Here is a 26,131-nt window from a genome sequence, read left to right on the forward strand (position 1 = left end):
AGATCCCAGATTGCATCAAAATAAATGTGCACATCTTTCAAATCAAACATATCAAAAAGTACATTGGTTTGGTTTATTTGAATAAGTATATGACAAGCTCTAATAGTAGCAAAATCATGGAAAAATAAATAAAGGACATATAGACAGAATGCTCAATATGCATGCCTTCAAACTATAAAAGGCACATGGTATTCAGGAAACCTGGAATAAGTAACAAGAACAACAATTTTCGCTCTGAATATATAACTAATCAAGGATTCTTTAAGACTTCCTGACTCGAATAGGAGTTAATGACTTAAAAATCATATTATTCAAATAATGGCAACAGCCAAACATTGTGAGCTCTTAATATAGTCTTAACCTGCGATGCATTTGATCCTATAAAAGTTTTCCTCTCTTCTAAACAAACTCCACTTCAATTTTGGAGACAGGACAAAAATCAAGTTTTGATCTTGACTCCACATTTGATATAAAACATAGTAGCTGACGGTCTAATAATGAAAGTTTTAGAATGTTTTAGACTGAAACAAGATACCCCACCGACATGACCTTGAGAAAATTTGATGATCTAGACCAGTTACATGGACTCAGGTACATGTGTCTGGTGCAGACATGTTTGAGCATCAGGTTCTTCCCACGTCCAAGAATTTCTTCTCACAGACTTGTATCCAAGTGTAAAACAAACAAAAATGACCTAATTTTTGTGGATGCCTATGGCTAAAATTAAGACTCAAGGTAACACAAAGTCACAAACATACACTAGCATGTTAATTTGTTGAGTAACCAATTACCTAGTGCCAAAGCTAATTCTGGAAGAATATTACTAATAATACAGTATATGAAAGATATGATTTAGATATTAATGACATTTAGACAAATAATTCTGGCATTTCAATCCTCCCATAATTGATGATGAAACATCTGCTGCAGTGAGAGAGTTGATGGTGAGAAAAGTTTTCCTTCATTTGAACATCAACAAATATCTTCACGTATTTATCATTAAAGAATCTATTTTGTACATGGATAGAATCATTATTTACTTTTGGTGGTAACATTATTACTTTGTGCACTGCAATGAGATGCGAGTCATTGGCAATTGATGCCTTCATTCATCAAACAAATGTATTGTTTAAGAAAATGGTAAAGGTCAAAGAAATATGATTTGCAACATTAAGAACCACAATACAGAAGTCTGATGCATCGCTAAAATCTGAAGCATGTGGAAGCAACATTTTAATGTACTAACTGCAACCATCTTTACCAAGAAAAGTGATCTTTCATTAAAGAGATTCAAAGACCAAATTTATAGGAATATGTTCTTTTGAAATTTCTATTATCAAATAAACTAAAGAACAATCAGGACCCTTTTAGACCTCTGATATATGATCGCTCTTCAATATGTCAAATAGAATTCTAAGTTATGTGTCCTTAATATCTTAGGAGATATTTCAAAGTGCTGCAAATATTGTTGTAACTCTTCCAACACACCATCTAGTACCAACACCATCATGTGATCAGCATAATCCTTAAAATTCAAAATTTATCTATGATGGAATCACAATTTGTGCTATGTAGATCAGACTTCAATCTGGCATGATAAAAGAGTAAGCAATGTAGTTATACAAAAACAAAAATATGATGGGGAAGATGAAGAACTAAAAGGTCAATGAGAAACTAAGGGAGGGTTCGCAACCCTAAGACCCTGAAGGAATACTTTAGGAAATTTATAAGAAGTCCAGCTCAATGAGGAAACACGAGAGTCCACTGTGCAAACATAGGTGTTGAAATTTTCTGGTTAAATTGCAATGATGTTATGGTTATTTGAGTACGTGTATTTTAGACTTTAAAGTATTTTCCCTTATAATTGGCCTTAGTAGTATATCAGTCCTAGTTCCGTAATTTCATAATGCAGTTGTTAAAGTCATTGGTAGCATTCTAGACATTTGGCACTCTGGTCATCAAATGTGACGAGGTTTTCTTTAGCACATCAGCATTACATGTGATAACAAACAAATATTGGACTGATTTATCTTTTCAAGTAGTGCAGAATATATTTTAAAGCAAAGTACGATCTATAAAGATTCTAACTAGTATCAAAGCATTCTTAAAGTCAGCCCAAGCTTTGTTTTGTTCTTTTTTAATTTTTTGCCATCTTTTATATTTTAGGAAGACATTGGCATAGGCCACCCTGAGGTCCTTGCCACCTATTCCCTTATCGTTTACATGAATTCTGAATGGCTTTCATGTTAGATTTTGTTTTTTTTTTTTTTTGGTTGAAAACTATCCATTCACTTCAAGAGATACAAGGTGCAAAGAGAGATTTTAAAGTTGATCTAAAGGTGTTCAGGTATGGTCAAGCATGCAAAGAAGGCCTAAAGATGAAATTACATATGATTCCTCATTCCCTCAACCTTGACAAGTGAGTTGTTCATGTACTTTCTAACCTAATTGGGGTCAATTAGTTCTATTATTGCATAAATCAAACTTGTTGATTTCGGAAACCAGGTGTGAAATATTTTATTAATTTTGTTGAGCAAAGATGAATTCAAATTTTATATTTGGCGTGAATAACAATATTGATAGCATATATTTAGTCAACACAAAGAACTAGTTACCACGATCAAACAAGTATAGAACTCATCCTAAGGTAAAAAGTTAGAAAGTATCTTCTGCATCTATTGTGATTGATTGTAAATTCAAAGACTAACACTAATCTCATACTTATCTTCCTAAATATGCTCTTTCCAAGAAAAATCAAACTCTATCGAAGAAAGACTTCATCTAGATTCAAATATTAGTGAGAACCCAAGCTTCATCATCCCATGCTCTTCCAACATACCTCAACAACAATAGCTCACTCAAGCAATCATTACTTCTTCACCCTTGATCATTACCTCATGTGCTTAAAACCATGACAAATGGCATTGGTACTTTCATTCTCACCTATCTTGTCACCTCTTTCTACATGTCCAAATTTCTCATGACCGTATTTTCTTCAAGTATATTGAGAAACACTATTAAAAGACCGTGAAATAATGGATGCATCCAACAACAAGTGAACTGAGCCTTCGCATTGGTTAGTTTTAAGGCCAAAAAAAAATTTTAACAGACATTTTATTAGAAATTATTGCTAGAACTGATATTAGCTGTGGGCCTGTTTGGCATTGTTGTCGTTTTTTCATTGTTTCTTCACAAATTAGCGAAATATCACAGTGAGGGACGTTGAAGATAGCATTTGCACAAAACTTCTGCCAACCCTTGCCTTTGTTTTCCCTTTTTTTTAAAGCAATAAATCTTGGCTTCCTAAAGCTCTAAAGATTTCACAAAAAAAAAAAGGATTCTCTCATACATGCTGTTCATTTTTCCTCTTGGAATCTTGAAAAACAAAAACAGAAAACGAGAGCAATAGCAAACGAGATTTAAACAAAAGGAGTGTTTTAAAATCAATTTTCCACCAAACCATTTCAATCCTAAATTAAGGCAAAATCTAAGCTTTACAGAAAGGAAAACATACCTATAGAGGCTCCCGAAGGCCAAATTATCCCTATCCCCACGAAGATCGAAGTAGTAATCCTTGGCGGGCTTGGTGTCAGACCCAACCCAGGCTCGAACCCCCGACTTCCTCGAAGCGCCGTCATCCAGCCCCTCCCTCTCCCTCCTCCTCCTCTTCTTCTTCCTCCTACCCTCCTTGCGCTTCGACCGGCGATCCTCTTCCGACGAGGACGCCGAGGGCGAGGAGGCCACCAGATCGTACGTCGGCGGCCGCGCCGGAGGGGCCGCCTCGGCTGCGGCAGCCTCGTCCTCGGAGTCGGAGTCCTGCGGCAAGGAGGCGACGGGGCCGGCGCCGCCGGATCCCGGCAGGGAGGAGATGTCGAAGGTGAAGCTGGGGTTGGAGAGCCACTGGGAGGCGGTGGAGGAGCTCGGGGGAGGCGGAGATGGGTTTGAGGAGAGGGGGAAGAGAGGGAACAAGGAGGGGGTTGGGGGATTTGGCTGGGGGTCTTCTCCTCGGCCTCCTTCGTCGGTTGTTCTTCCGCCATTCTTCTCGGCTTCGGTCTCCATGTCGGGTTTCGTTGCTTCGTCTGAGACGGCGATGGGATGGGGCGAGCCTCCGCCCGGCCGCTATTAAAAGGATCCGTTAAGACCGCCGAAGCAGCGACCCGCAGGAGCGAACCCAAAACCGGAGAGTTCTGGCATTCTACAAGAAAGTCGCATATGCCACGTGAATGGTGCACGTGAGAGGTACACGTAAGACATTGGATGGTCATAATTCATTTATCATGTTTTTTATTTTTATATTTTATTTTGAAATTTTGTTTCCATTAGAGACAAAAAAAAATTCTCATTTTTTACTATCCACATGGATATCTCCGTACTCATGTTAGTTTAAAATGCCGGTTCAACAAAACCGGTTCATTTTTTTCTTCACAATTTTTTCCCTCTTAATATGGCTCTCTTGTTTGCTTAATAGAAGCAACCTAGAATCAAAAAATCCAGCTCCCCCCCCCCCTACTTCCACTGGATTTAGCCTTCACAATTTTTTTCCCTCTTAATATGGCTCTCATGTTTCCTTAACGGAAGCAACCTAGAATCAAAAAACCAGCTGGATATAGAAGTTTCACATTTTCGCAGACCTCTTAAACCAGAGAATCAAAAATGTAATTCAAAAGCTACATTTCTTGTGATATTTAGGGAGTAGACATTTTGGGAGTAGGTTGAGCCTGAGACCGAAGCCTGGCTAGAGCCTGGATTAGGCCCATGGGGGGCGAGCCTGATCCATCTGATAGTTTCTTTTTCGGCCGGGCTGGGCTAAAAATGAGCCCTATAACTTTTTATCAAATTTTCAGTCTGAGGGCTCAACCGTTCCCATTGACAGCCATACATCCCTTGAATTTGTCATAACTGTTTACGTTTGGTTCACATATGTGAATGTGAGTGCTGCCACAATACCTACTTAGGATAAGAATCCACAAAAAAAAACACTATCTACAGGTAGCTGTCATGAACAATTTCAAATCCGAGAGAACATGACCAGAAGCAATGAGGCTGAGGCAGAGGAAGCACCGAAATGTTGCGGAATTGGTTTTGGGCAATCAGACTACTGTCCTCGAAGGTTTAATGTTAAATCCGCTCAATTGCTTCGTTTCCTTTGTTTGTCAATGAAGACACGGATTTCTTTTTATTTCATTTAGTAGATGGAAGCCATTGGTTTCTTCTCTTTGTTTAAGAAATGCAAACTAGAATGTCATGTTCTAGAAAGAACAGCGGACGAGACGGAGCAAAATATCGAACAAACAACTAGAACGAAGAACTTTGCTGTTGTAACCGCAATTAGCACCAGAGACTCGGAAATCCCATTCTACATTTCCATATCAGAAAGGATCGAAAATACCGAGTGGAGTGAGAAATCGGCGAAAAAAGGGATAAGGAGTCGGCAAGTCACAGTCCCTCGTCGTCGAGATCCACAAACGCTGAGATCGCTGGAGCGACGCTAGGTGCCATCTCCGAGCACCCGGCGGAGGCACCCGAAGCGCCGCAGGCCCCCCTCCTGCCGAAGGCTGCCCTCGTCGGCGCCGCTGCCTCAAAGATCCCTTCCTCCGGCGGCGCTGCAGCCGACCGCGCCGCCGCCATATCCGCCTGGTACAGGTGCGGGAACGGCAAGAAGATGCCGTGGACCACAATCTTGGAGTTGTAAACCGCGTCGGGGGCCTTGATCGGCACGTAGTTGATTCTGAGGCCCGATCCGGAGGGACCGACGGCGGCAGCGCCCGCGGAGCCGGAGTTGGTGACCACCAGGTGCTGGCCGTGGACCAGCGTCGGGAGGGCAGTTCCCGCCGGGAGCCTTAGCAGGTCGGCGTGCATCAGGAGGCGATTGGGGACGACGTGGAACCGGACGTTGGTTACGTAGGCGTGGCCGCCGGCGAAGATGGCGGAGTCGTCGAGGGCGAAGACCGTCATGTTCTGGAGGCCGGCGAGTTCCGCGTACTTGATACGCATCGCAAGGGCGAGGATGCTGTAACCCCTGATGCGGAGGCGGACCATGGCGTCCCGCAGCATGAGCTGCACGATCGCTGATCTGTGGATATTGCCGGCGATCTCCGGCGGAGAGTAAGAGTTGGGGTAGGGGATGTGGTCCTGGAGGCAAGAAAGCGGGGAGAGGGGGCTGACGAAGCCCTGGAGGCCGTGGATCACGATCCGGCCGTCATTGAAGAGGTCCGGCCGGGTGACCTCGACGCCGTCGACGAAGATCTTGACGGCGGCGGGGGAGGAGGAGTTGGATCCTGGGCGAGGGGATGTGGAGGTGACGGTGAGGCAGCGGCCCGGGCTGGCGGTCTCGAGTTTGGTGCCGAAGGCGATCTTGGAGAGGTGGATCTTGGAGAAGAGGCCGGGGACGAGGTGCTCGCGGAGGAGGGCAGCGGGGGAGCAGGCGGCGCAGGAGCGAATGGAGTCGTCCGAGGGAGCAAAGACGGTGAAGGGGGAGGAGGAGGCGGCGGCAGAGGCGGAGGAGACGAGGGCGGGGACTGCCATTGCGAGCTCCTGGAAGCCGAGGTTGGCAAGGATCGAGCCGAGGAGGGTCGCCTGGTGCGGTTCTTGGGGCGGCGGAGAACCGGATCCGGCGGCGGAGGCTGAAGGGGGCGATGGCTGGAAGGCGGCGGAGGAGAGTAGGAGGAGGGAGAGGGAGACGAGAGAGAGTAGGGAGGAGAGAGGGGAAGGGGAAGCCATGAACGCTTCTAGAAGAAGTGGGGAGTGAGTGCAGTGGAGGGAGCTGGGAGCGGGGAGGGGTATTTATAGAGCCAAGGTGGAGTGGGAGCTGGGCGGTTAGGCCGTTTTGTCCGTACCGTCCTTTTCAAAATTTTATCTGACTAAAATTTCCTTTAGCATTCCATGAATTACCTAAATTGCTAGGGGTTTGGCATCACACTTGGGGCGCAAGGATTAAAATGAACCGGGTAAGGGTCAGGCAAGTGCGACCCAGCCCGACCCGACCCGACCCGATAAATTTGAGATTAGCTATGTGTCAACATGTTGTACAAGAACAAAAGATAAATTTATAAGTATAATGTTCTAATAAGTTTTTTTTTTAGCGAATGTAATTAGTTTTATACAAAGACAAATACAATTCGGCTAGAACAATCTAACTCTTATGGGCGGCTGAGTTATCCAACTTCATTATGAATAATCTCCTATGAAACTTGCATATTTGGATGGGTTAGATTTTTGAACATAAAACTTTTCAATCCCTTCCCTTCTACTAGGATTGGCAGACTATGTTCCAAAATACTAAATGGTGCATATATGTAATGAAGTAGTGGTTGATCATTCATCGGGCTCTATTACAAAATTGGATCAGAAATATTGAAGAAAAAAGGTCATTTGTTTGGTGACATGAGGTTGAGGCAGCAACTCTCTTTTTATTCCTCGATCTAGATTGGATATGACTCTAGCTTCTAGATTTCATATAGTTCAAATTTGCTATAATATCTAAAAACTTTCTCACTTTAGTTCTTAAGGTCCAAACATCATGCAAAGCAAGCTTCCATGCATAGCTCACCTACTTCAAATGTGATGTCAACAAACGAAGCTAATAAACTTGATTTGCTCGCAGCTCTTATGCCTTACGCATTCTCAATGGACTGATCATATTTGTACCCATCGAAACATGGTTAGGTTTGACAATTTAGGCTCACCACAAATCTTAGTGTACAAAGAGCCTTCAAACATAACTTAGGCTTAGCCCTTGCTTTCGCTATTCTATATTTGACCATTGTAGGCATGGTTAAACTTATGGACATTTATACTTGGACTTATGCCCAACATGTTCTCAATAGACTGATCGGAGTTGTAACCATCGAAACATAGTTAGGTTTTTGTATGTTCAAGAGTACGTAACTCCTATGTGATTAGTCTAGGCCTCGACAATGATGGTAAACTAATATTAATTCTTGATTCCATGTTGTTTTGAAAGCCTTAGGCCAATTTCAAGCCAGTCGAGTTGTAGGTTTGAATAATTTAAGATTTGAATTTGCTAGCTCAAGCCTATCTGAAGCCTAAGTTAATTTGATTTTGGCTTGTTATGCCCAAATTATTTTTTTACATATATATCTTTGCATATATGATCTATGCATATTTACCCTATTAATCACTATTTACATTTACACCCTCCATATCATTCTTTTTTGCATGGATGCCTCCTATGTTAGTTTTTAGGCTGGAGGTGTTAATGAATAATTGTTCTAAGTATCATTTAACACTAGTACCCTTTCATGTTAATATATCTGAAAAAATTAAAAGTTAGTTTGTTTTGAAAAGTGCCATATTTTTTTAATCAAATTTCAATGATATTAATGAAAAAATAATAAAATGATTTTTTAATTACAATGGTTATTTATTAATACTGCAACCGGAAACTAACATGGGGTTATCCACACAAAAACGTAGTGATTGGAGAGGTATATGACAATAGTGATATTCGGAGCGTAAATATGCAATAAGCTATATTTACAATGGTATATATATATGACCATTAATTTAGTATGTTCCTTTAGACATGAACTACTTTGGTAAGCCTAGCTTTACCATTCCATGGGGATCGAGGCTATTAGATAAAGCCTAACGCCATCTAATTCCATAGAGTAGGTTTTTCTCAAAGGAAAAATAAGTTAAAAAGTTAATTCATCAATTAAATTATAAACGTCAATTTCAATTTGTAGGAGCAAAAATTGATCATCTTATCGACTCAGCCTTCTCCAAGATCCCTAATCTTGGCGAGGATTTAACTTGAGGTGTCTAGATGCATCGTAGTGCTGTCAAGGCTGACCTTCTTATTCTGTAACACGGTAAAAGAGTTTTAAGTACTTTGAACCATTTTGTAATCCAAAGGGCCGAAACCTACCTATTTTCAGAGGTTTTTTTGTTCTTTTTTATGTTGATGAGATTAAATAAACGTTCAAATTCACCTTCAAAATATAAGACTAGATTTAGACTCAACCTACCAAGTATTAATTTCCTCTAGCTATTAAGCCCTTCAAAGCCTATCAATATTGTTTTTTGGGTCCATGTGAGCTTTTTTGAACTCTTTAATTTGAGCCCATTTAGTTGTAAGCAGTTTAGGCCCATTCAGTTTTAGTTTTGGTTCAGTTCGATATGAACTGATAGGAACCTGTTTCAATGGAGTTAGGCCTTGGCTTAAGCCAACCAGCAAGTGCCTGATCCTAGGCACAACAGAGCACAGAATTAAACTCGCCTTATCTCCTATAGTTTCTACTTAACCTTCGAGAAGTGATTCTTTGCTTGCATTATATCGGTTGCATCTTCTATTTATTATTTTGATTATAATTTTTTTATTTTATTTATTCTTTGTTTGTGATAATATTTTTTTTTAGTTTGTTTTTTTTTTGCATGTACACCTTCTTAAATATATAAAATTATATGAATACCCTCATAAAATTATTATTTACATGTATATCCTTCTTTATTTTTCTTTTTTGTATTTATATTTGTACCATCTAACATTGTTAAAAATTAAACGGCTTAAAGCTAAAATAACTGAAATATTCTTACAGGTAGATATGTTAAAAAAAGAAAGTTAGAGTATGTGTATATATATATATATATATATAGAGCAAATTTTATGAGGGTATTTATGTAATTTTTTATATTTATGTAAAAAATATATTAAAAAAAGATCAAAACTCGGCTGGAACTTGCTAAGACTTTTATGATTCAGTTAGATTGACAAGTCAAAAAAAGATTGAGCCACATTTTAATCTTACTTTCTAAGATTATAACTCGGTCGAGTTGGAATATTAATTGATCATTTTGGTAATGTTATTCTCTGTTAATATAATTATCATTATTGAATCTTTGACATTTATATATTCTTCATAATTTCTAAAAGATTAAAACATATCAAATTTAAATTAATTATAGATACTTAGATTAGTAAAATATTTTTTAGTAATTTATAAATGTTAAGTTATTGTTTGTTTTTAAGGCGAAAATATTGTAAAAGCAATATGATTCATTCTATAAGAGTTGATATTAACATGAGATCATGTGACATGATAATTGTCGCCCAGTTATGCAGCCCAAGAGTGGAGAGGGGGTGAATTAGGTTTTTCAAAAACTTCAATCAATAATGCAATGAAAATAAATGTTTAACTGATGAATATTGAATTTAACAAATGAGCGGTAAGCAGATATGCTAAAGATAAAAGCAAGTAAAACAAACAAAGCAAACACAAGAAATTTATTGTAGTTTAGTGTTAACCCTGCACCTATATCCACTCTCCAAGGCCTCTTGGGAATTTTACTATAATCTATAACCCATATTACAACCTAGTTGTTTTTCGAGTTCACAACAAAATCTAGTTAATTTTTCCATGTCAATCAACCAAAATCTTTACTAATTATTTTTTGGATTCACAACCAACCTAGTTGATATTTCCAGGTCAATCAACCAAAATCTTTATCAATTGTTTTTCGGGTTCACAAGTAACCTAGTTGATTTTTCAGGCCGATCAACCAAATCTTCTTTGAGCCTATGCTAGGCTCAACACAATCTAATTTAAAGTTTGGATGGACTTTTTTCTTGTTAAAGATTTTGTTATTTATTATTTGGCATTGGCAATCCAAGACTTTAGGGGTTTATAGTACTATAGTAGAAGCTACAGAATCTTATTAGTTAATTATTAGTTGACCGCACTTAAGAATTAAGAATGATATGCATATACTAACTTTAAGAATGTCAAGGGGTGGATTTGGTAATAAACCACCGCTTCTCCTCGAACTGGAATGGAAACCAAATGATTTTTGCAATAAAGAATTATAATTGCCACTAAAAAAACTGCAAAATAGAAATCAAAATTGAAAAATTGAAAACCTTTTAACTTTTTTATTTATTTCAAATTAAAGATATCATCTATAAATTTTCATACTATAACATACCAGCTCATTTAATATATATATCTATAAATAATAACAAAACCATCCAACAAACACAATTATTCAAGTTAAAAATTAGTCCAACTATATCAAAAAAAATATAATGATAAAATTTTCGATACAAATACATTTTGATGAACTTAACATGACGAATCAAAGGGAGGAAAAAAAATCTATCCCTCTTTGTTCTAGATTTGGAGAATGTGCAGTCTAGATTGAGTCATTAAGTGGGACAGAAAATGATCCAGATTATCTCATGGAGATTTTAATTTGAATTTATACTAAATACAAAGGATATTTAGGGTATTAACTATTGGGTATATTCAATTTCAGGTTCGGTATCGAGTTTGGTTTTAGGTTCGGTATCGGATTCGGTTTTGAAATTAAAATTGAAACCAAACAGCTTTTAATTTTTAAAATCATCAGGGAAGCCATCCCCACTTTATTTTGCTTAAAACCACCATGTTCAGTTCGAGGAAAGATAAAATATTCGGTGTCTGTCCTTGTTGACATTCCTAACTACCTTTCTATGATGTTTAATTAGATGGAGCTTCTTGAGACGCTCAATTTGGCTCCTTTGTGCTAAATAATTAGCCATTTAGCCTGATATTGGTTTAATAAAATTAGAAATTAGCTAATAGAAATATAGAGGATAAATAGATGGAAATATGTCTTGTAAATGATGAGGTACCAGCAAGTTCTTGCTTTTGATCCTAGCTCCCTAAGCAAAATTCAAAAATGGCAGAAAAAAAAAAATACTGAAGCATGACTATTAACAATGACATAATAAATACAAGTGTATAAATAAAAATATAACTTCTTCAAGTACATTTTAGAAGAGGCACTTGGGCCTGAAATTTTGAGTCATTCAATTGGAACAATGAGATTTTAGTTGGATTACTTATTTAGGATTGCATGATCTAGTATTTGATCTAACTAGAAAATCCATTTTTTCGCAAAATCTCTAACTTGAAATGCTATCGATCCAATCCATATTGAACGATCTTGAAATTTGATCATGAAGCTTCAAAGCAATAAACCCATCAACCATCACCAACACAGAAAGTGACAGCTTGAAGGAAAGTGCAAACCTAAGTTTTTTAATAACCATTCTAGAAACCATTTTAACAGATGTCATTTTGCTTAATATTTTTGGCACTAATCGGTACTACATATAAAACATCAATTTTATATTTCTAGTTTGATATAAATTGATATTTTTGAGATATTTTTAAATATAGCATTATAAATTATAAATCAACTCAATGCCTTAAATAACACGTACCCTCTCTCTATTGCTTGCTAGCTAATATTTTTGTTGGAAAAAAAAAGAGAAGAAAATTATATTTTTGCTTGTCTGTTATAATATACAGAAGCAGCTTTTATATAAATTAGGAGGCTGACGAAGTTTGGTAAGGTCGACAAAGTTTAGCACAATCAATTAATCAATGAATTCTAACAATTTTGTACTATAATAATCACCATATATCAATCAAGATATTTATATCGCTATAACTTTTTTTTTTTTTTAGCTTTTCATCTCAGCTAATTCCAAGATCTCAATTTATCTTCCTATGTTTTCAGCCCAAAATTAGCCATGCTTCTAAATACATGTTCTTCACCACCTACATGCCAACCTCTTACACCGGCTCACCTGGCCCACAACAAACCCGGCTCAAATGCGTATTGACCGGCCACCAACCGGTTGGCCGTCACTTTTTGGAGGACCCACATACCCAATTAGTCCTCGCTCGCCCTCGCTTCAACTCACTTGGGTTGGGGTCCAAATATATATGTATATATGATTTTTTTTATTTTTTGGCGCTTCGTTTAAGGGAGTTCGGCGTCGGCGAGCTGCTTCTCTTCTATAAAATACCTCTCGCGTCAAAGCAGAGAGAGACGGAGAGAGCGCGAGCGAGAGGGAGCGAGGGGAGGAGATGGGGATTAAGAAAGCGATGGATTTGGTGGCGGCGTTGGCAGCGGTTTTCGGTCTATGTTACGGGATTGCCGGAGTGGCGGCCGACGCGTCCGATCACCGCTACAAGGCCGGGGAGGCGGTCCCTCTATACGCCAACAAGGTCGGCCCTTTCCACAACCCCAGGTAGGGTTCATCTCTTCCCCTTTATAAAGTTTATTTTGGCTGAAATGGCCTCTTCTGGCATTGGATCTCTTCTTGTCCCTTTCGGATCTGCTAGATTTCTAGGGTCTAGATGCCATGTCGGGTTTGATACGGGATCTGTCTGGTCTGGTTATTTTTTACTTATGGGATTTTTTATCTGATTTGACCTCTATTAGTTTAGATCCATTGGATCTGGATGAATTTGGGGATTTTAATCTGGGGAACATCGCTACTCGACTGGTAATGGGGGAGTTGGTAGATGTTGTACCCAAAATATAAATTTTTAGTCGTAAAAGTTTGATAATTATTTGATTAGTTTGTAAGTTAAGGAGAATTTGTGACTGTGAAATTGTTGGTCCATTAAAAATAGAAGAAATTTCATGAAAAAAGGTTTCTTTCCGTTAAGATTGTTCAGATCTACTAGGCCTTGTTTAGTTGTGATCAGAATATGGGAAGTTGTTCTAGATTTTGAGATTATATTGATTGACCATTATGACAAGATGTAGTTGTTGGACACCCTTCACTGCAACCTCCATTGTTTCTTCTTTGACTTGGATTCAATACTTAAATGTTATGATTTCTAATTGCACTCATGTGTTCCTTCTTTCAGTGAGACGTATAGGTACTTTGATCTCCCCTTCTGCATTCCAGGTCTGGTTACACTCCTTGTTTCATGCTACCTTGTTTTATGTATTCGCATGCTTCATACTATGTATAGTTTGTTTTTTTATCAATCATGTGTTGAAACAGAACATGTGAAGGAGAAATCAGAAGCTCTTGGTGAAGTGCTGAATGGGGACCGCCTGGTCGATGCTCCATACAAGCTTGACTTCCGCGTTGATCTGGATTCCAAAGTGGTGTGCCTGAAGAAGCTGAAGGGAGAAGATGTGGCCCAGTTTAGGAGTGCAGTCCTCAAGGACTACTACTTCCAGATGTACTACGATGACCTCCCCATTTGGGGATTCATTGGGAAGGTTGACAGGGAAGGCAAAACTGATGAGAATGAGTACAAGTACTACCTTTACAGGCATATCCACTTTGAGGTCTTGTACAACAGTGACCGTGTGATTGAGATCAATGCCCACACCGATCCCAATGCATTGGCTGATGTCACTAAGGACAGGGAAATCGAGGTGGAGTTCTTGTATTCAGTGAAGTGGAAGGAGACAAGCACACCGTTTGAGAACCGGATGGATAAGTATTCGCAAACTTCATCACTGCCACATCACTTGGAAATTCATTGGTTCTCCATAATTAACTCATGCGTCACGGTTCTTTTGCTGACTGGATTTCTTGCCACAATTCTTATGCGGGTGTTAAAGAATGACTTTGTCAAGTGAGAATGTTTTCAATTTCTTTATTTTATTTTACAATATTCTGTTTTATATCTTTTTTGCCATTTTAAGTGCATGCTTGGAAATTAGCACACGACACATGAGATATAGAAAATCAATGGATCTCTAAGAGCAATATAAGTAGAACCGAGATAGAATCTATAAAACCTGGTATTTTTTGAAAAACGATAGATTAACAACTCCACTAAAACTACATGAACTTTGATTTGTGTTTTCATATATTTGAGCATGGACATCCATATTGCTGCAACACATCTGTTTCGACCCTTTTATTAACCTGACTGCATGATACACCATATCGGCTCGAACCGGATGGCACGGAACGTACCGTGCCGTACTAGTTCGATACCGATATCCGATACAGGTGGCATACTGACACTTGGTACGCCAAAAAAAATTCGTATCGTATTGGTATCGACACTATGCTAGTGTGGCACCGGTACGGAGTTTGGTACCGAGACGGCGAACTTTGGACCCGAGTATACTTTATCATACGTGTTAGAAACTATGTGCAAATTTTATTGGAGCATGGGATTAACAATTTTCAAAAATCAATAAATTCTTGGATTTAATTATTATTTTGTATGTCAACGTAGCTCTTGAAGACAAATGTGATCTGTATCAGTATATGTTGCCATCATAGATTTTTTTGAAAACGTATTTTATGTGTATATATAGGTACTGGTTATTGGAACTTGCAATTGATTCATAATATGCTGCTATTGTATATTATGATAATATTGTGGTTGTCAGTTCTAGATCTTATTGAAAGCACAACATGCCACTTTGTGCATTTTCCACTGGACAGCAATTAATATGGGCTGAAGTAACATAGTGGCTTACGAGCTATGACACCAACAAAATATGCTACTTGCTAGAACAATATGTATATAACATAAATATATGGTGATAAACATTGTCCAATATTATCTAGGTCATTATGATTTTGAAATTTATTATTGAAATACTGAGATTTCATTCAACATCTTTACTTAGATGTTCAAATCCTTGTTTGCTACTGTTTTGAAGTCAGTCACCAATTAGAATTCTGTATCTGGCATACTCTTAAAATTCTATTACTTGTTGAGTTGTTTAAAAGATAACAATTAACAAGCTTTGATGGCCTAAAAGTCCTGTGTGAAAAAAAAAGTCTACAATGCTATCTATAGTTAACTATATAAAGTATGAGAATGATAGGAACATATTAGAAAATTGTATGAATCACAATGTGTTCACCACTGGTAAATGCAAAACCTTCCCAGATTATATGGCCCAAGATGAACTTGATATAGCCTCAGATGAGACAGTATGGAGCCCAATGCATGGATGGGGCATGGAGTTGTTCGTGCAGGAAGAATATTAGCTTGTCATGCTACATTTGGAAGATATATACTGGTGCTAGCTGAAGTCTAAAGCTATAAACTACATTCTTAGTAATCTCTGAGATTTTAGTATCAAGTTTTTAATTGGATTTACGGAACAGGAATCGGTTCCTCAGAGGTGTTTGCGGATCATGATGGTGTGTTTCTGTGCATGCTAGAGAAAGAGAGCAATAGAATAATTTATCTGCTCTCTTTATATGCTTAAAAATATAGTCGCAACATTCAATTGATTAACCCTCTGTTAATCTCTCTTCTATGATTAAAGGTATGCTCATGATGAGGAATCAGCTGAAGACCAGGAAGAGACTGGATGGAAATATATCCATGGGGATGTCTTTAGGTTTCCGAAGCACAAGTCACTCTTTTCTGCCTGTGTTGGTTCTGGCACTCAGCTATTTGCTCTGTAAGCTTTGGATATAAATCTTGTATTGTTTGATTCCGTTAATCTGAATGCACTACTGATAAATAATATGTTCAACTAATAGATGTATCATTTATGTAAATGTCCACATATTTTCTAGCAAACTATGATTTGTTTGTCTTTCATCTTCCTTAAACAGTTTTTTTTTTTTTTTTTTGGCATACTTGGCAGTGCAATTTTCATATTTATTCTGGCTTTAGTTGGGGTGTTCTACCCTTACAATCGAGGTGCTCTTTTCACTGCACTGGTTGTCATCTATGCACTTACATCTGGCATAGCTGGTTATACTTCCACTTCTTTCTATTTTCAGCTTGAAGGAACAAACTGGGTGCGTCCCTAATTTTCTTTTCATTTATCTCTTTATGTTTCATTTTTTCCTTCATTCATTAGTCTTAACATGTAATTGCTTTTCAAACATATGCAATATGTGCAAATAAAATGTATGGGATGAATAAATGGAAGTATTTGTTGTTACTATTTTCACATTTCTGTTTGCAGGTAAGGAATTTGCTGATGACAGGATGCCTGTTTTGCGGGCCTCTGTTCCTGACATTCTGCTTTCTGAACACTGTTGCCATTGTATATAGTGCTACAGCAGCACTCCCATTTGGCACTATTTTAGTGATTCTTCTCATATGGACGCTGGTAACTTCTCCTCTGCTTGTTCTGGGCGGGATTGCTGGCAAGAACAGCAAGGCAGAATTCCAGGCTCCTTGTCGCACTACTAAGTATCCTCGAGAAATCCCACCTCTGCCTTGGTACAGAGGAACTATTCCGCAGATGGCAATGGCTGGTTTTCTACCCTTTAGTGCTATTTATATCGAACTTTACTACATTTTTGCAAGTGTCTGGGGCCACCGAATTTACACAATCTACAGCATCCTCTTTATAGTCTTTATCATTCTTCTCATAGTCACTGCCTTCATAACTGTCGCATTGACCTACTTTCAACTTGCTGCTGAAGATCATGAATGGTGGTGGAGGTAAGCCAGATATTTTTGTTTATCCATTGACTTGATAGGTATTTCATATTATTTGTGTTAGCTGTCCCTGCATTGAGACTCTCTTTACATATATATTTCTAATGGTTTTCCAGATCCTTCCAGGCCTGCTATTTATATAACTTTGTAACTTTTGCTTGGTATGCATGGGGCCTTAGTTAGTTTCTTTTTTTTCTTTTTTCTTGATCATCTTTTGTTGCTGATTTTTTGGAAGTTAATCTGCACGAGATTAAATTTTGTATTTATCCTGTAAGGGAAATGCCAATGAGTGCTGCAATGAATGCCTTTGTACTGGTGACATGCCACTAAAACTAACTTTTAAGCTAAAAACTTTGTATATATAAATACACACTACTCCAAAAATCTCTCCTCGAAGTTCTTGAACTTGTTTCTTGTCACAATCTGTATTTTTTTATCATGTATCGTACCCATTTCCTTTGTTAGTACTGAGGGAAGGTGATCTAATAATTGAATTGTTGAAATTTTGTTTGAAAAATCATGGTTCAAAAGCTTTGGATCTTGCATTGAACTTTTCAAGTTGGGATCACAAGTTAGCTTTTTTCATCTCCTTATGTTTGTCACTGCCCATGTGTTCCCTCCCCCTTATTTATGGAGAAAAGTGAAACAATGAAAGGTAAATCTGGGACCCTACAGAAAAGATGACCATGGAGTCATTTATGGTGTTGTGCATGAGAAGGAAAGGGAGGTCAGGGAATGGAGTTAGGGGTATCTTGGCTCTTGGGTTGCGTAAATTGTACAACTTAAACGCTTTTGATTCGAAAGATCTATAGCCTATATGAAATATCTTAGTTAAAGAGAAAGGTGTCTACATCATATGGATGTTCTGAGGCATTCAGAGTGACAATCCATCTTGTCTTTAATGTTTTGTGCTTTCTTTTCTGTGCACTCTCATCTGTGAGAAGTTAATGCTATTTTCTACAGTTGTATTGTGTGCTACAGCTTTATAAATGCTTGTTCATTTCATGAAATGCTAAAATTTCAACTCCAGTTGGTGTAAATTATGGAACCTTTAGTTTGAAATTAGACATGCATTCCGATCACAGTTAACACGTTGGTTATATATGTTTTCTAATTTATGTTCTAGATAATGGACTTATGAGCCTAATTTGTGCATAAAAATTCGAACTTCAAGTCAGATTGATATTTGCTCAAGCCTAGATTGCTTAAAACTTCCTTGTTGCAATTAGTCCAGTGCAATAAAATAGATATTCAAATTTAAGGTCTGAAGGGCAATTAAAAAGACAATAGAAATACTACAATAATTTATAAATTTTTAAACAACTTATTTGTAAAAATGATCAAGTTGATGTTCAGTGTGTCAGAGATATGAACATCCAGTGCATGCCACCAGCCCTATCTATGCATCCGAGACAAGAAATTTCAGATGTTCATAAGTGGTGGAGCCTATGAAATAGCTGAACAGATGGTATAATTGCTTCAATCGAAGGGATTTGTTGCTAGCCAGCAAGGTAGAAGTGCTTAGAGGAGCCTTAGGTGGTGGGCTTTGATGAGTCAATATGTTAAGAACAGGGAATCTGGTTTAAATAGGTTCCAAAAGTTGGAAGTTTTGTATGAAGCATATGTTCAAATAAAGGTAATGAAATGATGGTTTTCTGGACTGATAGTTGAAGTTCCGGCCTGATTTATATTAATGCATGTGGTGACTGCTGCCTGATGCTATATTCCAATCCTCTCCTTTGCGTGTCTGACTTTCATGAAATTCAGATAAAACATCATCCACCATTACGCTGCTGATTACATGGCAATGAAGTTATGCTTTAAAGGAGGTTTTCTGTTGTTAGGGTTTAGGGTTTCTGGTGTTAGCTTAACAATTGACATAGATCAAGATACCTATCATCATGACCTTATTATGGTGATTTAGTAGGTTATTAATGCATGTGGTGACTGCTGCGTGATCTTATATTCCAATCCTCTCCTTTGCGTGTCTTGATTTTCATGAATTCACATAAAACATCATCCACCATTACGTTGCTGATTACATGGCAATGAAGTTAGGCTTTAAAAGAGGTTTTCTGCTGTTAGGGTTTAGGGTTTCTGTTGTTAGCTTAATAGTTGACATGGATCAAGATACTTATCATCATGACCTTATTATGGAAGATGATACTTATTTGCTCCTGGGCTTGCGGTTTCCTGTAAATTATATGCAGTTTGTGAACTATAGCATGCATAGTTCACTAATAGGATTTGAGTATTGTTATTCTTTGGACCTGGGTCATGCTGCAGAGCTGCCTTAGAAGGTCTTTTAAAGTTGAGCCCGAGAGAGTCCAAAAATGGGTAAATGTTTTTGGAACAAAACATTGTTGAAGTTATTTATAGTTCTTACATCCTATTTCCGTGCAGCATTATGTAGTGATATCCTTATTCTAAAAAAAATTAGGTTAAACTCAGCAGCTCTATATGTAAAACAGCCTTTTCTAGAAGCATATACATATCCTTGTTTCTGCCTCTCAACTTCGTCCATTTTCTGCACTATTTTATGTGTCCCAAAAGAAGGTGCAATTGATCTGCTTCCTGAACCTTTCATCCAAAAAATACTGTAATGAGTAAAAGTCACGCTGAGAGCCTTATACTCTTATCAAAAAAGACTAACAAAGATCAGTTGCTCAGATTGCTTATTTTATACAGTATGTGTAATGTTTTTCAATTGAAAATATATCCTCCTCTTGGTGATGCATGAATTTGGAAACTCAACGGATCTAGTTAGTGGTTCCTATTTTGTACCTTTTCTTCCGAATTTAAAGGTGGCTTGGTGTATGTCAATGATAAAATTACATTAGCTTTGAGTATTTGCTGCTGGCTGCTGATATTGTTTCATGAAAGAAAATGTTCTCTTGGATGGCCATGGGCTACCGAGCTAGATCGCAGGGGCATGCACTAGTTGGCACACCATGTTGCTGATTGCACTGGTGCTCGTATGCAGCTTTTCTAAATTAGGGATGCACCTCAAATTCTTTTTCTGTACATGTCTTTGAATTTTGAAACCTTGTGTCTGCTTGCTCTGATGCAGGTCATTCCTTTGCGGAGGATCAACCGGTCTATTCATTTATGGGTACTGCTTGTACTACTACCATGCTCGGTCCGACATGTCAGGTTTTATGCAAACGTCGTTCTTCTTCGGGTACATGGCTTGCATCTGCTATGGTTTCTTCCTACTTCTCGGGGCCATAGGTTTCCGTGCTGCCTTGTTATTCGTCCGTCACATATACCGATCTATCAAGTGTGAATAATCAGTCATCCTTGGATCATGTTAGGTATGTTTCTTTTTTCTGCTTTATATAGGCTTTCCCATAGAGAGAGAGACTTGCTATTTGTGAAAGGTGGTTGGACTTTACCTGTGGACATGGAGCAGCAGCTGGATTTAGAGCTGGAATCACCATTTCTTGAACTGAGGCTGAACCTTCTAGATTGTTGTTTTGGTGCGAGTCAATTGTAATCTTGTTCTTCTTGTATCTGCTCCCTCCGAGAGCTCTTGTTACTCTGCGAAGAAGTTTGTACCATTACATGGACCTACATATTCTAGAATACAGTATCTTTTTTTTTAAGTTAAGCTTTTCTTTTGGATCCATAGCTCTCCATCTGACGGTACTCATTAAAGTTATATGAAATAAATTTTTGACAATTCAGAGTCCAAACTAGACCTTTTTTGAGCCTCAGGTTTTCTAGACATTTTTTTTTTGTTAAAAAAATGCAACAAATACACTTACAAAGATTATTTTTGATTCACCATGGTATATATTCTCCAACTTGTTGATTTCTAAAGGTCTTGGATGGATATCACAACCAACGGTATTGGGAAGCAGAGGAGAAGAACTTCTCTTTTCGTTGTAGTCTACCCCAAAACAAAGCAAGATAGGAGAATACCAATAGAATAGCTAGCTATCTGCTCCTTTATCTCTCTCATAAGCTTCAGAAAAGACTGGAATTTCCGTGCAATGTTCCAAAGGACCGTAACATTCCTTTTACTAACAAGATTATTTGAATATTAAAGTCACTATAGTGAAGCTGGGACTAACCATTTTCATTGGATATAAATGGAGGATTTCCTTAGACTTTCTTAGTATACTCCAACATATATTGTTGTACTTCGCGAAGGATTCACCTTCCTTTGCAGGAATTCACCGTTGGATTATGCAATGGCAGCTTCGAGATTTATGGCAAATGGTTGAATAAAAGAGTCTGCGGAGTGCTTAGAGATTTGCGTGAGCATGAGGCATGATCTAATGGCTGGTGTCGTGAAAGAAGATCGATCATTCTTTCACGTAAAAGATGCAACCCAAACCATCCTTATGGATCAACTGGAACGTGGTTTGGAGGCTCCAGGCTTACCCAGATATAAAGGCCTGCAATCTTTGAATGTTAACATAAAATAGAACCGCAGGCCATAACCCTTTCTCATTATTAGGAGGGCGCCATCCCACAGGAGAAGAAACGAGACCAAAGCATGGCGATTACAAGGCCTTAGAATCTAGCCGCCTGTAGAAATCCAACAGTTATCAGGCAGAGTGGGAAAATTTTGATATACGGAAAGATATGGTAGTGAAGGTGGTGGTTTGGCTTGAACAAAGAAGCAAAAGAGAGAGAATAAGAGTAGGTGGGAGAAAACAATGGTGATCTGCCCGCATCGAACATTCTCCTGGCGGGGCGGGGGCCCAGTGGGGGCTGCTACGCGGGGGTGGGCTTGTCCCTTCCTCCTCCCTACCCCTTTTTCTTTAGCAAAAAAAAAAAAAAAAAAAAAAAAAATAATGGTGAGAGAAAGAGAAAGGCCTCGCCGTGTATTTGCTCCAAATCTGATACCAAAAGAAAGCACTTCTCTTCTCTTCTCACTAATTGGATTCATCGTGAGTATTCTCAGACCACAGATGTTGGCACGATAAGTGTAGTGGCTAGACTATGGTAGATGCACGGATGTGCCATCTTAAATTAGCTGAAAAAGATAGGAGGGTCATAAAGAAGATGATGAAAGTAACATGGGTTTGAGTATCTTAATCTTTAAAAACTATCGCTACCATCATACCATCCATTTAAAAGAAAAAAGAGGAGGATAGGGTAGGATAGGATGTAGCCGAAGTATTCTATTGTTACTCATACATTAATTAGTACCCTACTGGTAAACTAAGATAGGGAGGTTAAAGATAAATTTTTTTTAGTGATGCATCAAAGATCCCTTTTTGATTATAATCCACTTATTTATACATAACAAAAATTATAACATAACTGCTGAATTCTTGTATCCATCCACACCAATCGTCACATTCTTCAATGATTCTAGAAGTTTGCCCCTACGATTCCATGTTCCTAATATGTTGTATAACCGCAAGCCAAATCGCATATGAAATAAAACTATCCTTCGAATTGTGCCTACACACGCCATGGCCGAATCCCATTCTTTTAGCTAATGTTTTGATCTATCATGACCGATTCCCATCAGGTCTAGCAAGGATAGCATTATTTCAATCTATTTTGAGCCCTTAACCTCGTCCATATGGGGCAGCTATATGAGTTGTTGATATAGGGTGCAAACAGCAGGAAAGCTCATAAGCCATAGACATTAAAGAGTTTTGGTGTTCCTAAACTTAGAATATCGGTTCTAGAACCACTAACCCTAGCCGCCTTATTCCTCAATTAAACTAGCCACTTATTTAATTTAAATCAAGGCAATCTATTGGGTTGGGCTCGATCTGGGTTCAAAGACCTAAACTTTAGTCTAGCCTATTTCAGGTTTGCCTGGCCTGCTGGGCTTAAAATATTTTGCCCAAACTCATTTGAAAGGTTTCGGTCTTGAGCAAGCCGAGCAGGCTATCCGGCCATCAGACCTACATCCTTCCTAATTTTTTTTCCTCTAACCTTTCTCACATCTCTAAAATTTGAGGCACAACAAGGTCTCGATGTGGGCGAATTATCCATTTTGCCCCTAAACATACATGATCATATAAAATGTCTCATATCTTAAATTGAACGAAAATGCATCACCATGTACTGATCTATGGTTACTCGACGCTTATTTTACCTCAAATAAGTCCACCACCAATTCAGATTTAATAATCGTGAACGCTGAAAGAGATCCCATTGTGGCAGAATGGAAATTCAAAGCACCCTCTGTCCGGCTAGTGAAGACGACGACAACGATGTAAATCTTCACAAAAGTAGACAAAACCCAAATGCGGTCTCCTCACGTCCATTGCATGAATCCGGTCACCGCCTCGCCCTGAGCTCCAGCCGTGCCGAGCGGCGGAGGATCGATGGGTGCCGTCACCTTCCATCCCATCTCCTTCTCCGCCTCCCCCGCTCTTAGCCCCAGAAGCCACCACCAGCGAGCATTCTTCTCCCCTTCTTCTTCTTCTTCTTCTTCTTCTTGGGTTAGTCCTTCTCTACCTCCTTTTTCTCCTCTAAAAATCTTAATCTTTTTGGGCTTTAAAAAGAATTGGATCCCCTGACGCCCCTTTTGTCGCCCAATGTGCTTAAACCCTAGCTCGAGCTCGTGGGGAATCGGCGGATTCTTCTCTCACCGGGGCGTCTGGCTGTTCGATTTCGTCCTCTGCAGGCGGCGATTTCGGCCCGAAGAGAAGGTGATGGGCGGCTTTTTTTTTTTTTAAAAATAAAAGTTCGTTTTTTAGGGAATAGTATTCGAGGTGGATGCAGGCTTTAAAGCAATTAATCCTGTGTGTTCTTTTGGTTACTTCATTTCCTTTTTAATTGGCAGAAATATTCGACACTGAGCTGCGTCTGTGCTTGAACTTGCTACTGATGATGAATTGTACGAGCTGGAAAGCATTCTCTTTGGGCCGAGGTAAGTATTCTCCTTTACCATTCTTTTCCTTTAATCTTTCAGAAATTTATTGTATTAGTCTTTATTTGGAACCCATTTTGGAAGAGCTAAAACTTTTCATTTTGTTTCCACACTGGTTTGCTACCTTTGTTGCCAATTAATTATGTCATTCTTGGTAGCTGGTACTTTACCAGTTTGGATGAGGTACTGAGAACCTCAAAATGAACGAACTCTACTGTGCTGAATTCTTCTAGCTTGGTTAGGGAAATTTATCGCTACATGAAAACATCTTATTCTGGGGTGACCTCATACTAAGATGTATAGGATGAATGAAATCAGAGTGGTGTGAAATTGCATGTTGTAGTTTATATATTTATGAATAGTTTTATCCTTGGATTCATATATCGTACCGGCTCAAACGGGCGGACCGTACCATACTAGTTCGGTACCGGTATTCAGTATAGGTGGTATATCGACACTTGGTATGCCAAAAAAAATTTGTATGTACCGTACTGACACTGTGCTAGTGTGGCACCGGTATGGGGTCCGGTACTGAGACGACAAATCTTGTTTGGATTAGTAAGCAAGAGGTTTCTTTTGGTACTATGTTGGGTTTGAATGCTAGTTAGCCTTCTTAACTTTTCATACTCCTAAGAATCTATACATAAACTTATACTGGGTGCATGATCTGAGGTTTCCTTACCATCATCCTTTCTTGCCCAATGTTGCAATCGCTAGTGATTTGGCGGGATAATGGTGATGGAGAGAGCATGGGTCAGAGGTTTAGGAAGAGATGAGAATGGTGGGATAGTGGTGGTGGTTGCAAGAAATATGCTTAAATGCAAAGAAGCAAGATCTATCGTACTAACCCGTGCCACCCTTGCCGACTGGATTGTACTATATTGATAAGTACTGATATAGAACCGAGGTTTGATTTAGTATATGAGCTGAACTAGTACAGTTCGATATTGGTCCAAATCTCCTAGTTTTGGGTGGTACCATGGCTAGGAGCGAGAAGAGTATTGGAAGTCTGCGTCAGTATAGGGTGCATACCATGTACCATACCGTATAGAATCAGTAACACACTTGTTCGGTTTTTGGTACTAGTTTTGTGGACCTTGTAAAGAGGAATAGGGATAGAACATACTTGTACAGTTCTTGGTACTAGTTTCATGGCCTTGTATAGAAGAATAGGGGATAGGAATGCATTGAGGAAAGGGTGGTTTTCTATTATGTGGAACACTCAGGAGAGATATAACTTTGAAAAAGCAAAATTAATCCAGTCAATACTCAGTTGATGCAGCTTTTGGTTTATGGATATGGCTTTTCTTCTCTTAAATTTTTAAATCATTGATTTTTCTCTTGGTTCCATTGTAAAATTGGATACATTAGTGTAAGATACATGAAATAATTGTGTTCTGTTACTCTATGAGTTTGGTCAAGAAGTTTAAGAATTCATTTTCTTAGTAAGTTTTAAATACATAGTTTGACCTGGTAGAAGGAAGTAATATCTAAAATCAAACTTGATTGTGGCGATGTTATTAGTACCCAATAGCCTAATAATATATTTTGATTGTTAGAAGATAATTAAATTAAGATCTAAAAACTGGTCTTAGAAGCTTACTAGGTTAGGTTTGGGTACTAGCTTGGCTTGGGCTGATAACTAGATAACATATATAAATTTGAATTATGTAAAGTTACAATTTTTGTATGTTAAAATATCTGCATTTTGCATATTGGTTTGTTAAAAGTGCTCTCAATTGATTTAAATTGGATACATCAAACTCAAGAGAATGAATACTTGAAATTCATACAAAAGGTCATGGTTGTCTATTTGTATTATGTGGTGACTACGTAAGAAATGAAAATCCAAAACAAATTTTGTATATGAAAATCCTAGTTATAAAATTGATAGATGCACCGTTGTAAGGTTATGTTCTGTTGAACGCAATATTCAAATTACATTTTGAAGACCTTAAGGATTTGCATTCAGGGAAAACATAATTTTGAAATTATACTTTAGAGATATTCAATATCCAAAACCCTGTGAGAAAAAAAGACATTAAAATCCATACTAATTATCTTCTCTATTTTGAATTCAGAT

General features: G+C 38.3%; 3 protein-coding genes and 1 long non-coding RNA gene across 7 annotated transcripts in view; 2 read left to right on the top strand and 2 right to left on the bottom strand.

Moving 5' to 3' along the window:
- LOC103708612 (nuclear exosome regulator NRDE2) overlaps nt 1-4,105 on the bottom strand; it is a 32,026-nt gene extending 27,921 nt beyond the window's left edge. For 3 of the 4 annotated variants that reach the window (XR_003385984.2, XR_003385982.2, XR_003385983.2), the window contains exon 1: nt 3,515-4,105. Coding sequence is in view for 1 of the 4 variants with exons in the window: in XM_008793623.4 (XP_008791845.2) it covers nt 3,515-4,059 (545 nt within the window). In the remaining 3 variants the exon portion in view is untranslated. The remainder of the gene's footprint in view (nt 1-3,514) is intronic. The other variant, XM_008793623.4, reaches the window with a different exon arrangement.
- Nucleotides 4,106-5,436: 1,331 nt separating this feature from the next.
- LOC103708661 (fasciclin-like arabinogalactan protein 21) lies at nt 5,437-6,720 on the bottom strand. The gene has a single exon (XM_008793697.3). It carries the CDS (start codon nt 6,718-6,720, stop codon nt 5,437-5,439), a length of 1,284 nt encoding a protein of 427 aa, XP_008791919.1.
- Nucleotides 6,721-12,770: 6,050 nt separating this feature from the next.
- On the top strand, nt 12,771-20,808 carry LOC120111669 (transmembrane 9 superfamily member 2-like). Its single transcript, XM_039129423.1, has 7 exons — nt 12,771-13,042; nt 13,671-13,711; nt 13,811-14,396; nt 16,063-16,200; nt 16,390-16,546; nt 16,717-17,201; nt 20,269-20,808. The coding sequence occupies exons 1-7, from the start codon at nt 12,879-12,881 to the stop codon at nt 20,486-20,488; spliced, it is 1,791 nt and encodes a 596-aa protein (XP_038985351.1). The 5' UTR covers nt 12,771-12,878; the 3' UTR covers nt 20,489-20,808.
- A 2,441-nt stretch (nt 20,809-23,249) lies between these two features.
- LOC120111797 lies at nt 23,250-24,119 on the top strand. The gene is made up of 3 exons (XR_005513194.1): nt 23,250-23,617; nt 23,731-23,827; nt 23,962-24,119. It is a non-coding gene; the product is annotated as an uncharacterized LOC120111797 (long non-coding RNA).
- The last annotated feature ends 2,012 nt before the right edge of the window (nt 24,120-26,131 follow it).

This window comes from Phoenix dactylifera, chromosome 8 (genome assembly GCF_009389715.1).
Source record: "Phoenix dactylifera cultivar Barhee BC4 chromosome 8, palm_55x_up_171113_PBpolish2nd_filt_p, whole genome shotgun sequence".
NCBI lineage: Eukaryota > Viridiplantae > Streptophyta > Magnoliopsida > Arecales > Arecaceae > Phoenix > Phoenix dactylifera.